This window comes from Opisthorchis viverrini, assembly GCF_000715545.1.
Source record: "Opisthorchis viverrini unplaced genomic scaffold opera_v5_34, whole genome shotgun sequence".
Classification (NCBI taxonomy): Eukaryota; Metazoa; Platyhelminthes; class Trematoda; order Opisthorchiida; family Opisthorchiidae; genus Opisthorchis; species Opisthorchis viverrini.
In genome coordinates, this window is record NW_008751690.1 from 1,142,122 (window position 1) to 1,157,299 (window position 15,178).

Genomic DNA, 15,178 nt, shown 5'->3' on the forward strand with positions numbered 1-15,178 from the left:
TTAAATCACTGTCAGCCTTCAGATTTTAGGTAAATGTGTTGTTGACATTTTTTTCACGACAAACTCGAAACTCCAATTTATTTCCTAGACTTTTATTAGAACTGATCACCCACCAAAGTTTATCCGCAGACAGTAGAAGATATACACTGCTGCTAAGTCACCAAGCTCTGTGAATCGACCAAAACATTCTTACTTACACGGCTGTTACTCAGACGTAGCTTAAACCCTGAGTCAACCATCCGCAGTCACTCACTACCAACATAAATCACGAAAGTTCCGGCGACCACAGCAAGTGTAAACCAAGTTAGCCTCAAGAGAGGACTACCTTGCACCATGCAACCACACAATAAAAGGTCGGTTACCATCATTAACACGAGGACGAAAATCTGTTCATTTATTATAACACCTTGAACCATCAAAATAAGTTCATTTTGAAATGTTTGTCAGCGGCACATGAAATTACACCCATGGGCGTCGTGGTATGCAGGCGCACCGGACAAAATAGTGCTAATGCGGCAAACTGCGTTCAATCTTAACCACAGCACATTGGCATCCGGTATAAAAATATTATGTGGTCGACACCAAGCTCATGATTTGTTGGATTGTTCAGCTCTTCAGAAGTACTACAACCACAGTTACCCAGAATACCTATGGTTGTAAATAGCCAAAACTCAAGGACTTCCAGAAAAAGTCTTCGACCAATTGATTAAGTTTCTGAAGTTTAAACTTTCGCCGAAACGATGAAACTTGAATGCGGGAAAGAAAACAATTTGCCATGGCACCGGACGTTCCCGCATTTGTTGAACTCCTGTAGCCCTAAAACACTGGTGAAAAATTAAACACCAGCCCCCCGACCGTTCGCTTGCACTGATTTCTGTTCCATATGGTGAAGAGGGCATGCCGATCTTAAGACACTCTGGGGTGTAACAATCGGGCTTTGATAGTGCTTTGATAGTAGTTGTGATCCATCGGGCTAACGATTGCATAATGCAAATTCAGAATGTAGCTATGGCGACGGCAGGGTGACGCGGTTCAGAGCAGACTTCGATACCAGAAACATAGTCGCGATTCGACTGAAGACGAAAAGGCATATTTCGCCGTTTGTGACCACTGTAAAATAACTTTATATCTTTATATCTTTATATCTGTAGATATTGCGCTTTGTATAGATCATAAGAAATTGTGGCGCATTATTCCAATCGGTTCCGGTCCTCAGTAGTGTGGTTACACACGTCCGTTTTTAACAGTTGTCGTTAGCACCAAATTAGTGATAAACGATGCACTAAATCTCTAAAGGCCGACGCGGTATGTATATTCCACCTGGGAGATTATCACGAACATCGTTACCAATTAGCTTACATTCAAAGCCAATTAGTGCTACAGGAACCCAGCTACTGACTGAATTCAGACACACAGAGCAATCTACTTAGCATCCTGGCACATTTTTCTCCCAGTATAGTTTTAACATTTTTCGGACGGTTTAACAGCAAGACATTGTGCTTCTCCCTCTCCTGGATCCTAGAAACGGTTGGTACAATGAAAAACGGGGAAAGAAGTGGATGAGGTCAAAGAATATTGAGAGACCATTATGTTGAACACGTAACTGAAGGCCTTGCGTGGAGAATTTGGTGACTGCAAATGAAAATAAGCATAGTTCAGGGTCTATAGTCTGGTTTAGAAACAGTCTACAATCTAGAGAGCAGACTCACTGAACGCTTAGTCCTGTCTTATACCGATTGGTTAGATATAGCACGATCAGTAAGTTGGTACTTTTTTCCAAGACTTGTCAATGCTGACTTCAACTTCAAGTAGTCAGGACCGGATCCTATGAAACCAAGTGTTCGTCTTGTTTACTATTTAAGCTAAGTAGGTGAATCATTTCAAAGTCTTGGTTGGCGTTGATTTGAAATGAATGTTTTGTGAGATAAAACGCAGGGAGTATGTATGTGAACAATTAAATAAGTCTGGCAAGTGGCAGAAACTAACAGTGTTGAATGCCCATAGAGTGACCCACAGTTTCAGCATATCAGAAGATAAATACTCCGAATCGCTTGTAGGTAATGTCTCAAGAAAACACAAGCCCACAGAAATTCCTAGTTTCTGTCAATTTCCCTTCCTAATTTATGCCTTATTGTCATGAACGGTGACCTCATTTGCGAATGAAATGAGGTTTCTGAAAATACTGCTCCAATGGATTACTCAACCTATACTGGGGTCTCACCATAAAGGTGTCCACAGCTATCACTAGCAATAAAGTATCAAATAATCACTACTTTTTCTGGATTTTCTCACTGGGAAAAGGAAAATAATTAGGGTGAAGCTTCTCCCAGCCCCACCAGGCTTCGAGTAGACATTGCTTGAAATCCATAGACGTTATAATTTTTGCAACAGTACTCATTACACAACGTGCAGCCAACGGTTTAGCGATGCCGGAGTTCAGTTTAGAGGGATCTTCTTTATGTTTGCTAGTGCAGCACTTTTATTACGTTGTACATAACCAGGTAAGTTCCAGAACGCTGAAGCTATGTGAAAGAGAGTCCTTCTACAGTTGAAAAATGGTTCCTTCGGGTGGGGGTGAGTGGTGTCTTGCTTCATACAGACTTTTGGTTTCTACATGTGGGATGATTATTCCTCGATCAGCTGTAACGCTTTGATGTCACACATAGACATTATTGATATATCTCTTGCTGATTCCAATGTTATCTTCATTGCGTGTGAACAGCGGCCATATCGACAACAACAATAGAAACAAAGTACCAAATGATATGCAAATAAGCGATGCACAAATGGAGTGAAGGTAATCTAATGGCGGAACAGCGTTGCTGTTGGATACTAACGACCTGGTGACATGGGTGAGTTCGTATACACGTTCCATCCATAGTCGGTCCAGCGAATCCTGTGCACAAGCAAACTTTCAGTTTTGTAATCGCGTGTTATTTGCCAATGAAGACAGTAGTCGATAGATAACCAAATCTGCCCGATGCAAGCCCTGATCTCCACAGTTTGGTAAGAAACAACTGGGTACAGAAAAGCCAAGAATGAGAGAAGCAGCCATTATGTCCAACTAGACATAGTGAAACAGCTACTTAAATGAGAAGTCTGACCGCGGAGTTCTTTTCGTTCATACTGCGTATAACTGGACCTCCCATTATTGTCTGCCCGCGGAGTTCTTTTCGTTCATACTGCGTATAACTGGACCTCCCATTTATTGTCTGCCGAACCACTCTATACTTCTTGACGACCGTCTAAAGACCTTCTAAGTAACTACCTTGTCAATCATAGGTAAATGGGCCAAATTGAATTAGTTGTACAACCTTTAAAGGTCCTTCGAGAATGCTAGTGTACTATCTGATTGCGATTAGTTTTGTTCACCGTTGTGTTTGCTAATGCTTCCAGTGAACAACAGCTTCATGCTAGTTTTTCAGACTTCTTCACTCCCACTGATTCCGCAGAACGAAATCGAAACTGTTAATCTGTAACACCCTTGCGGTGCCTAGCTGCTATTTCACCCGAAGGAAGCACAACGGTTGGGATACTGTCAAACTGCTCAAGCCTAGACAGAAGTCGAGATCCATAGGCTAGGTCCGAACCACGAACCTTCCGGTCAGTGAATTTGTGCTCTAATCACCGAGCCACCCCAGCGAAAGAACGCAGTCTATTTGAATAACCACACAGGGAGTTCAAGCGCAAACAGCTTGCGGAAACCTATGGGTGAATATGTTTCTGAAGATCAGTCAACTTTAAAACTAGATTAAATATTCAAGTGAATCTGTCGGGCTAGAATAAAAGTTTGTGTTTAAGCTCTAGTGATTATTTTCCAATGGGTCTGCAGTAAGACTCTCCTCTTGAGTGGTTAGAGATCCAGTTTGGACGGATGTTATCGAATGACGCATATCAACACAAACAACCCCACAAATGAAGCCAGTTTGATTTCTCTTCTTTCACCTGCATTGCTACAAAGTGCTCACATCGAGTGACTGAGGTTTTTTTGTAGGACCAAGTTACTATTCATTGGTGATTTGGGTTACTAGGTGTAAAACAGGACTTTCAAATCTTCTTTTTGCCCAGCGCAATTCACTACCTCAGCCGGAAGTAGCCCTAATAATTATTTTTATTGATCCCAGGGTGTTTACTGTGACAGTGGGTGATAGAATAGTGAGTTAGGATAAGTATAGACTCTTATTATACATGGCAGTATGTAATGAGTAACTGGAAAACCAGGGCTAAATGGCCCGCTCTCGTTTTGGGTAGCGTAGCTATTTCTTTGAGAGTCGAGCCGCAGTAAACCTTACCTCATGGAATGTGTGCGCTGATTTAAAATGCATATTGGCCTTGCGCAATATCCACCTGGCAGTCCGTTAGTGCTGAATTTGTTTCCTAATCAGTGTCAGTGCATGGGGAATTCTAGCTGATTTTTAAGGTTTCACTTATTACTAGGGGTAGGGTCTGAATGAAGGTCAGAATTTTACAAAAACAAAATGCTGTGGGTTCAACCCCGGATCCCTCTTTTCTTGGGTCTGAAACGCATAAATTTTAGGTTCGCTCAAGTTGTACTCGGTTCTGTCGTCTTACTGATTAATCATGTAGTGCAAGTGCGGAGCATGTAAATACCACATTGAAGTTCTCAGTGTTGGTAATCTGTAGTCCAGTTGGGGCATAAAACTAATCCTGCTTCTGTTAACGATAAATGACACTTAGTTATGCGAAAACGTTGGTTGGATGACAATATAATTATCATAGTGAAGTAAACATGATCTACGTAACGTCAAAGAAGAGGGAGCCATGAACGTTTGTTGATGAGGTTACTAGATAACAAAGAGTGAAATTCACTAGTTGGGATGCGCCGATCAAAATTGGTCCCTGAACTGTCAGCTGAATTATCGTACTTAGGTCTTTCGACTTAAAATATTGGCATCTCGGAACCCTGGCAAGTAAATTCGTCAAGATTGAAGCCCAAGCCTAGTGAAAAGGGAACAGTTGCGTGCATTAGTTCCCTATGTTGTGATACTTAATGTAGAATAACAGTAGGCGAGTAATTGGCGATTTCGACTCAAGATTAACTTACTTGAATTCTTGAGGAGAGTTAAACAAATATCCATGACCGTCGATCGTGTTTCCCCCTCCTTTATGACCTTGAGCTTCGGTTCCAACACGGTGGTTGGGAGGGCTTCTGAGGTCGATAAGGACACAGGTAAGAAAATTAGTGGATTAAGTGCAAACAACATTTCAACGCTCAAATATCTAATATGGTATTAGCTGTTCAATTTTACTAAGTATCCTTGTTGTTTACTCGGAAGCTGCGAGTACATTTTCAGCAGTTTATCAAAGGCGACATCATGAATGTCCAAACATGAAAACTTACGTGCGTTCTACACCACCCCTGGAATTCATTGACAAACCTTGGTCGTTTATGGTCAATGTTCTTTCAATTGATCGGAAATAGTTCAACACGGAAATGCACTATAATGGATTGAGCAGGGTTAAGGAAAGAGATCAACCACCGCCTACCGTACGCATTACATCACGAAGTTTCAGGTGGCGCAAGTGTAGATAGGAGAGGTAGGCGCCTTGAACACTAGACGGATCGTCTTTGGCATTCGTAGCATCATCCAAACCCAACATTTGCATGGCTTGTGTAAAGTCATAGTCGTCTTGTCGTTTACCGGGCTCATCCGTATCTGCCGACGCTCTGAAATCCAATAAATTTTTTTTAGGAAATTTTAGCTCATTATGAGCTGGACAAAAGAGGAAAGACGATTGCCTAGTCTTCTGAGAAGAACTTGTGTACGCGTGTGCGTAATTTATTGTCTCGATTCGAGTGGATACATGCATAATGCCGTTTGTGACTTGGGATAAACCTGCTGCCTGGTGCTAACTAAATATCTGATTTGTGCTAACTGAGGTATTTGTCATTACCTTTTTTATGAATAGACGTGCACAACGGGTGAAAAATAATGAGACCATGAATTTAACTGAAAATGCGCATGCAACTGCAAGAGATTCCACGTTCCAGGGGAGATATATGGTGCTTCCGAACCGGCACAATTGGAACCACCAGCGACAGCAAAGATAATCAGAAACCGGTTACATGATTCAAACCTCTGAGTTTGGCAGAAACCTGTGCGACTTTCACACGTAGGGTGGTTTAAGAGCTATTCTAGTTGCACTACATGACTCGCTATCTAGCTGAATTTGATCCAGTGACTCTCTGGTCCATAAAATTATTTAGTGCTTGTCATATTTAGCACTCATCTTGCCTGAGCACTTAAGTGCTTTCTGGCTCCTGTCGTATAAATTTGTGAAGCATTAGCTAAAACAAACAGTTCTAGTAATCTTCGTGGTTATCACGAGAAAATAAAACTATCGTTCATTCTAACGTACTTATCACTGTTCTCACCTGGCTGTGCAGAAGACTAGCACCAAACTTTGGGATCTACTCACGCACCATGTATAACTTAGCTTGTAAAATTAACCTCAAACTGTATCCCCGACGTGCAGCATAAGTCATCCGTCACTTACTTGCCGAAGACGTCCGAGTTGTTGTAGATTTTTTTGAATATTTCTGCTGTGCTCTGTCCCTGACGATGCGACACCACAGATGCTGAATGGACAATTGGTGGATGTTGCACAAGCATTGCGTGGTGGCGTAAAGAATCTTGCACTTTCTAAAGAAGCGAATTTCAACAATGAAGAGCATTTGTAATGTTGAGGATGCAAAACAACACAAATTACCCAACTACAAGTGCATGTTTGCATTATGACATGGCGATGAGATGGTTGGGCATGGTGCCATTCGGTAGGTAAATAGGTAGGTAGGCAGGTAGGTAGACATTATTCAGACGGCGCAACAATCATTTTCTCCATCACGAATTGCACGTGTCGCACGGTGTTTTGGTCATCTGTTAACCAGAAACGCCTTGCACTACACTTAAATGGTCTAAAACAGTGTTATTAACCAGAAACGAGTGTGCACCTTCAGACAGCGCTTCAGGAAAAGTGATTTACCATTCCCGCGTAAAATTCACCCTTAAAATTTTAAATTTTTCACATGAGGTGCAATTTTTCTACCCATAGAGATAGCTCGGTGTTTGAGGTTTGAACTTATGGACCGAGGGTCCGTCGTTTGAAATAAACCTCAGCAACCCCGCTGCTCCTGCCCAGACTTGGGGAACCTGGCAGTATCGGCGGCATGAAAACTAGACACCGAGAGGATATCAAATAAGAGAGCCTATTTATTATCGGTTATTATTATTATTGGAAATTTGTAGGGTTACATCACCATGGAGGCCAAGAAATAACATCTATTCGTATCAGTGATATGGCAATAGACTAGCAAAATGCATCGTAAATTATCAAAAAAAACTAGGGACGCCGTCCTCAAAAGTTGTTCAGCGGCAGTAAGAAAAGTTGGCACTGTCTTTCTTTGATCTTCTGATTTTGTGTGCTCACGTGTTCATGGGCATTTACAGTCACCTTACATTTTAGCCATTTATATCATACTGATTTGTACAGGAACTGTTCTTTCATCTCGTACGTAATCAAGCCGAATGTGTAGGAACTTTCATCTCTTCCCACCGAATTCCTAATATCACATTGTAAGTTTTTGTTGATCAGGCGTATCACAAATAAGATAACGTGGAGTAATAAACTCTTCCGAAGTACTAACCTCCGGGGATTTCATTTTGAGAAAGTTCGCCGAGGCTTTGAGGAGGTCATCAACTACGGTCCCACTTCGAAGTTCCATGGTAAGCTTGACTAGGTATTCGTGACGTCTTGGTCGAAGCTTTACATAGGGTAACCAGTTGCTGGGTTTTCTCACAGCGCGTACCCAGCTGTCCAGACCCCACCGTTCAGAAGCAGACTGGGAATAATGGGAGAATTTAGAACGGGCGTGTTTGGTAAAGCAGCAGATTCACGCGGATAGCACAATGGCAGCATGCTCACAGACGCATTTTGTTTAGCATCACATGCGTACACACTAAAACGGGTTAGTAAAAGAGGAGTTCTAGATGAGTACAACCGTTACCATGTATACAAGTGAGGGCGACCAAGTCAACTTCAGTTGAGACTGTCTCTCTGAGTACCTCCTCTGAGACATGGCTCATGGGTTATATATCACGATGAGCCTCTTTAATGCGATGATCACAAACTGATCTACTAAAACCACAGAGTAAACAAACTCATTGGCAGGTTATAGGAGGAACTTGGTGGGTTCCGAAAGGAAATCACATTGTGAACTTATTTCATAAACGTTTTTTCGCCGAAAAACTCTTGTTCTAGGTGGTGCACAATATGCAGGAACACTTCAGATGAGTCACTTCCTGTTTAAGCCGTTAAAACTCATGTGGAAGGAAGGAAGCAGTTGATTTTTTTAATTTTCAATGTGTACCTTATTTCTCAAATGGAATCAACTTATTATGGATACGGGACAATAGTTTTACCTCTCTTGAGAAGCATCAGTAGTTTGAATTTCATGTTTGTCATGGGATAATGTGCTTTGAACTTATAGATGACAGCCACCTAGCCACGAGTAGTCAACTTTAATGCGCATAGTTTACAATCAGACAGAATGGAGCAAAATTATCTTACCATTTCATGCATGATAACACGTGATGAAGCTCATGGAATGGCTTCACTTTCAGGACCATCCTACTGGCGTAAAGAAAAAGCTCCGAAAGCCCCAAAGTCCTGCAAAAACCGCCAAAATATTCAAAAAGCCTCAAAGGTAGTGACTACTTTCAGGCTTCTAGCAACTTTCAAGCAAAATTTGGCTGCTCCCTTCTGGGAAACAGTTAGAAGTTTTCCTCCAGGAAAGCAGATGCTAACCACAACCCAAAAGAAACTGATAGGACCACACAAATAAAAAGAAACAGATAGATTAAGAACAAGAATGACGATTGTCGACATTACAGAGTTATGTATATCAAAAATCCATTCGAAATAAGTGTCACCTACTTTTGCGCTGTCATACGTTTTGAAGGTAAGCATTTCCTCTTGTCTACTGAATATCTGTCGAAACTTTCTGTTTATCACTGCAAACAACTCCATTTCGTCTGCTGATGAACGAATCGCTTGGATGTTCTGTCAAGGAAGAACAAAAGCTGAAGAATTACTTTCATTAATGTTGAGTTACCTGATTTATCTTTGAATCGAAAGTACTCAACGCTGACGTTGAAAAGTTACCTGATATTGTCGGGTTCGAAAACGACTGAAATAATTTAGCTCGTGGATTAGTATAAAGCACTATTATTATTAATCGGTGTTGGAACCTGATCAATTTGACAGTACTATTCAAATACAACTATACATACTCAATTCAGCCCTCACAACCTTTTTTAAGATGTATGAAAAGGAACGAACACCCGCAAAAAACGAACACCTATGACAGTCTTCCCTTATATTTCAAATCAACCATGTGGTATGGGGTGTGTGCATTCACTAGGTACAATGACAAAAACTGTAGCTGCACTCTCTATGAATAATTCGGCTTACCATTTGAATACCATAAGCGTGACAAAAGTAGACCAAATGCGGTCGAAGTGTTTCGAGGTCATTTGAGTGCAGTGGGGGGGCTGCGACCTTGTCATTCGTCACAATACCGCCACCACTGGATGCCAAATCCAAATTTGCTTTTGTAGGTTGCAAGGGAGCATTGGCACCAACTACAGCAGCGTGCATCATGGCTGGGGGCTGTGGAGCCTGTTCGGAAAAACGAAAATGACTTTGAGGATGTGGTGCAGAAGCAATCTCTGAGCCTCGTCCTTGCAGCGGATCATCAGAATCCTCCACGTTTGTTAGGGATTTTCGTTGAAATGACTTTTTTTTTGTTGAAGGCGGTAAACTGCGCGCAGTGGTGGCTGTGTTAGTCTCGTCAAACATGGATTCGTTCACGGCATGTGCCTGTTCCAGAGCTTTCAGTTCATCCAAAATCACACCGGCTTCAACAGGTTGGGATGGAGGAACTCCCGATTCACCCTTTTCACTGGAAGCACGCTGTCCAGAGCGCAAAGTTTCAGTTTCTTCCGCTATAAGTGCTTCACCTTCATCGGCACTCATCGAGTGCGCTGACATTTCACGTTCGACTGCCCCTTGCGTTTTCGTTAAATTCACTGTTGCCGCCTCAGTTCCGCCAGCTTCAGAACCACCGCGCGGTGCGACATTTGTGACATCTTCGCACAGAATATATGGATACTGTTTCTAAAACACATAAAAACGTTAGGATATTGGTAAAAATTGCCTAGGATTTAAAATACCAACCTCATTCAAAACCAGTTTAACGACCCTTGCTTTTTGAAAAAAGGCTCGCACAATTTTCAAGCCAGTATGTTTTGTAAAAAGAGCACAAACACAAACTCATCAGAGACTAACTAATAAGGACTTGAATTATGGCGGTATTTCTAGTAAAATAAACCAGTCCCTCAACGGGTGGATTGAAGCACGTGGGAAATGGAGGATTCTATCTATCTCGAAGATTTTGATTTCAGTCAAACCGTCAATAATCACTAGTGAAGATGCTCCACCAACAACCTCAGGAAGTGTCTGTTGGTCATTAGTCAGAATCGTTTAACTTTACGAACTACTCGGACATTAGCATTTCGCGTCTAAAGGGTTCAAAAACGGTAAGAGAACTGCTCCTACTTGAGAAACCAACAAGCGAGTAATACCCCGAAATATGGGGCCTTATTACATGGAACAGTCGATAGATTCTAGTCACTTGTCAATAGTGTCACTTTTGTGCTGGTCTCCAACTAGTGATCTTCGGAACAACTGTCGAATGACGCTCAATACAGCACTTGTATACTTGTCGCCGTGCCGCATCGCATAGTTCACAACAAATGAAAGAAAAAGGCAAGCCAGGCTAATTAAAAATCGTTCGTCACCGCTCAAGTGGGAAACAAAAGTGAAGATGTTTTATTGGAACTTAAATGTGTTGCCGCATGAAACTTTACGAAAAAACACAGAGACACAGGACACTAAATTTGAGCAGCCTACTTTACAATAAACAATGAGGAGGTTAATTTATCTCTCGAGTCGTAAACACTGGATGTCTTAATGAAGTGAGTATGGCAATGAAAGTATTAAAAATCTCTTGATATGGTTGATTTTCGAAGACGTTTGCTTGTGAAGGACCTCGAAACCTCGCAGAAAACCAGAACGGTATGGGCAACTCAGAGGAAGAGAACGAAGCGTGTGTTTCTTTCAAAAGAAAAGCCTGGCTTCCTAAAATTTTCCATTAGAGAGACCCATCGAGGAAGAATTCTCAAATGGTTGAAGAACTTTATTTGGGGTGGTTTCGTTCACAGACAGAACATTCGAGACAAAACACGTGCTGTGGATACTCACCGCATGTCAAAAAACAGACACTATCTATTGCGGGAATCCCTGATCCTCTAATCAAATTAAATGGAAGAGAAACTTTATCTAAATTTTTCGTTTATGGTATCTACCAAATAAGGAACAGCTTTGATGGGAAGAGTCTCAAAATGAGTAAAACTAGCAATGTGTTTTCCATGGTCTTCGTCGGCCTTATATGCAGCACGGATAATATAGGCCGATTTGACAAAAATTAACCACGCGTCATATGCTCAACAGACACCCTTACGGTGCATCTGAATTAATTAACTTCTAGGCTTTGTTTATTTGGAGCCTTGATCTACAGCAAATAAAAAACCCAACGGACATATGAAAACTCCATCTTCCAGCCACTGTTATGTTACACTTGGATGCCACGAGAAGAAAAACACATCGTGCGAATCCAGTGTGCAAAACTCATGGATCAATTTAAGGCCGGTCACGTTTGCACCAGTTGGCAAAAATACCTTCAGGACCCGGAAGACTTATATGCTCATATGAAGTAGCTTCTTCTGAGCGCACAAATAATCACCCCTTGATTTCTGGCTTTACTACTTGTTTTGAAATGTGCCGCATACGTGACAGTAAAGAATTGGCGGACTCGTATTGTTTGGATCATTCTGTTCCGTTTTGCTGAGATAAACTTGCTCTTTTTGGCAAGTCATAAACAGTTTTGCGCACAAGTCATCGATAAACATTTCTTACTGATACTTCAAAGATTAGATCAATAAAGAACCCCCTTTCACTAGGAGCTGACTGCCACTTGTGTCCCACTTTGGTTTAGATAAGTACAACTCAATTGAGTGCTTCTAATCTATTGAACCAACTAGGATCAAATCAGAAATAATGCTGAAAAGTGGTCGCGTTGTCCCAGTTTAAGTATTAGTCAGTGTACGTTACGTACTGTTGATTTGATTGCTAGAGAAATTTGCTGATGTGGAGGATCTTAAACAGTAAGAATTATACTGCAGTTTTACGCTCGATTGATGGAAGCTCCATTCATCATCATCATCATTGAAAGCAACACGGGGAAAACTGATGCTTCACTGTCGTAAAACACTTCAGTTCAGTGCAGTCAGCTAAGTTCTTCAACGCATAAAAGTATATTAAAGCTAAGCAATTCCAGCTGTAACCTCTTCGTTCACTGAGCGTGAGGGAAGTAAGCTTATTTGAATAAAACCTTACAGTGGAAAGAAACAATTTGCAACGGAAGGGTGGCTTCAGCGTTAGCCTACCGCAAAAGGACAGCCCACCTACACCTTCAGCAATCGGTCAGACTGTCTGATAGGCTGGGGCATGAATGCTACTGACGTCGGTTAGTTGGCATATATTTTAATATCTTTGGCCAACAACAGAACGCTGCATGTGGGGCTTATCCCGGAAGATGAAACGCGAGGATATCGACACAGCTTTTCGTAACGTTCTTCATTTCCGTCTTTTATATCTTATTCTGTCCACCTTCAGTCTTTCGTTACTCTAAAGTGGGCGCGAGAAACGACCCCGCAGGCGTAGCATACGGTTGGTTATTGTAAATTGCAGTGCTGACCAAATTCTTTGGGTGAAGCAAATGCTTTACCAAAGACTCATTTCCGGATTATCTTGCTGAAAATCCGCTGACTTTAGCCAATTTTAATAGTATGCTCAAATAATCGGTGATATATCCTAGCTCATCTACCCAAGATGATAGCCTCGCAGAAAATGCTGCGGTAAAAGCTAAAACAAACCGAAAATTGTCAACGCTATTTCTCCATTTGAAAGTTAGCCTAGACCAAAGTCTCTCTTCTGGGAAAGTAGTCCAACTGTTGTGAATACTGTGCTAAACGGGTCAGACTCAGAGGGTCAGGTCAACCGCGATCACCAGACGAATAGAATAGCTGTAACTAGCAAGCTGCTGTTGAGCTGCTCCAACCAAGTACCTATAGGTGGCAAGCTGCACTAAAAGCTGATAGGGTTAGCAATGGTAAATCTTGAATACCACTACCGAATGAAAAATCTACGGTTTGGTTTGTAAATGGCCAAAATTGAGGACATGTATGATAAATACATCAAAGATAGTTTTCTGAACGTCTCAGGTATGCAGATGACTGAATCACTTTTCAGTGGCAGAGAATGCTTGTTATGTGCAACACGACCGTCTTCTTTGATCTTGTATCCAGTTTCGCTGTTTCGTATTACGTTAGGCTCTTGAGACAAAAATAACTGGTTTCCATTTATCCGCTTCTTGCCGCTGAGTTAGCGTTCCACATAAGCAAGAGGCCAACTGAATTTAACAAGCACCTCATAATAAATTTTAATCAATCAGAAATGATTAGCGCCTGCGCAATATTGGCTTGTGTGTTTACCCAAAACTAAGCTCTATTTGAGTGATCATGCTGTTAGCTTACTATTCTATACAACAAACAACCGAAGCCTGAGCACTTACCATTTGCTTTGTTTAAGGCATACTCAGTTATCTAAGCCATAATGTTGCATGGTCTTGGTTGCAAGAGTATAACTTGGACCATAAGCAGTAAATATCGTGTTGACATATTGGATTTCATGACAAGTTGGTCCTGACACCGGTAGATCCCTCCGATATTTAGCGCTGCTGTCAACGGCTGGGCAAGTAAATTGGTAGTATTCATTTTGCTTGATGAAACCAAGATTTGTAGTCTAGTGTACATTAATAAGTGGACTCACAGACCAGCGAGCATCACCGCCACACCGGTTAAATTCGGTGAACTAATGAGGAACTTCTTGGAGAAAAATGATCGTATATGTTTGGGAATAAATCATACTTTTTCAGCCAGTAGATAGTATATTGTATTTGCAGCAGACAGTGCCCAGCTGAAGGAGTAAGAAAGAGTAATGTAATGGGGACTTTCGTAGACAGTGAAGTTCGTTTTGCAATAACTGGGTGTGAATAAAATGAAAAATGTGCTGACCTGGAAAGCAAATCGATATATATCTACACGGCGACACAAAAACTCTAAGGGACAATATCGTTTTCCCTCTGTTACGCTGAGAAGATTATTGCTGAAATACTTATTTATCATTATATTGCAAAAGTGTGTTTCTACGTCCCCAGGCTCAAAAATGTTCATCCGTTTTGGATCTTTTCCGGACCACCCGACGAAGAACACGTGCAACAGCTAAGCATGTTTCATTAGTTGCGACTGCATTCTTCATGAGCGTGTGCAAATATAATGAGTATTCGGGTGTAATGAAATACCCGGGCTGTAAAAAGCTGTTACTGTCAAATTACCGGCGGATAAGGTTTGTTCTCGGTTTATTGCATTTAACAGGTAATAATTTACGATTAGTGTGGTTTTATGTGCCATTAATCAATTATTAAATTAATTGATCGAACTAGTTATTCTCGAATGAAGAATCACTTGATAAGCGAGTGTGCAACTTCCGTAGTGCTGTTAGAGTTAATTACATCGGCTTTAAAAGACTAAACGTTGGCTCAAATATCAAACATAACCAGAAGGGATAAACAGTATTAAAAGTGATTTAAATTTGATAGGTTTTTAGGAAACATCGCTAGTGTCATATGCGCAATGCCTTTGTTTTTGTGGATGCTGTTGTAACCATGATCTTGTCACCCAGAGTGCGGTGAGGACTTTGTGCATTAAATCAAACAGCGCACACAGCAGCGTAATAAGTGAAGTTTGTTAACTTACAAGTAAAAAAACATACCTGAACACCCTTAGCTAGAAAATCAACCATGTATACGCTCAGTCCCTTTAAGTTCAGGGAAAAATAAAAAGTCTTCTTAGCTTTCGGTTAAACTTGTTGATGTTATTGTGGTGTTATTTTGGTGGTGTTGGTGGTGTTATTTTAT

General features: G+C 41.3%; 1 protein-coding gene across 1 annotated transcript in view; it reads right to left on the reverse strand.

Annotated features, from left to right (window-relative positions):
• The window catches only part of T265_02675 (hypothetical protein), a gene marked incomplete at both ends in the record, with an annotated part of 77,549 nt that overhangs the window by 58,928 nt on the left and 3,443 nt on the right, over positions 1–15,178 (reverse strand). The window contains 7 exons of the mRNA XM_009166977.1: positions 5,066–5,170; positions 5,363–5,460; positions 5,509–5,689; positions 6,520–6,665; positions 7,667–7,861; positions 8,956–9,081; positions 9,493–10,197. Coding sequence (XP_009165241.1) covers positions 5,066–5,170; positions 5,363–5,460; positions 5,509–5,689; positions 6,520–6,665; positions 7,667–7,861; positions 8,956–9,081; positions 9,493–10,197 — 1,556 coding nt within the window. The remainder of the gene's footprint in view (positions 1–5,065; positions 5,171–5,362; positions 5,461–5,508; positions 5,690–6,519; positions 6,666–7,666; positions 7,862–8,955; positions 9,082–9,492; positions 10,198–15,178) is intronic.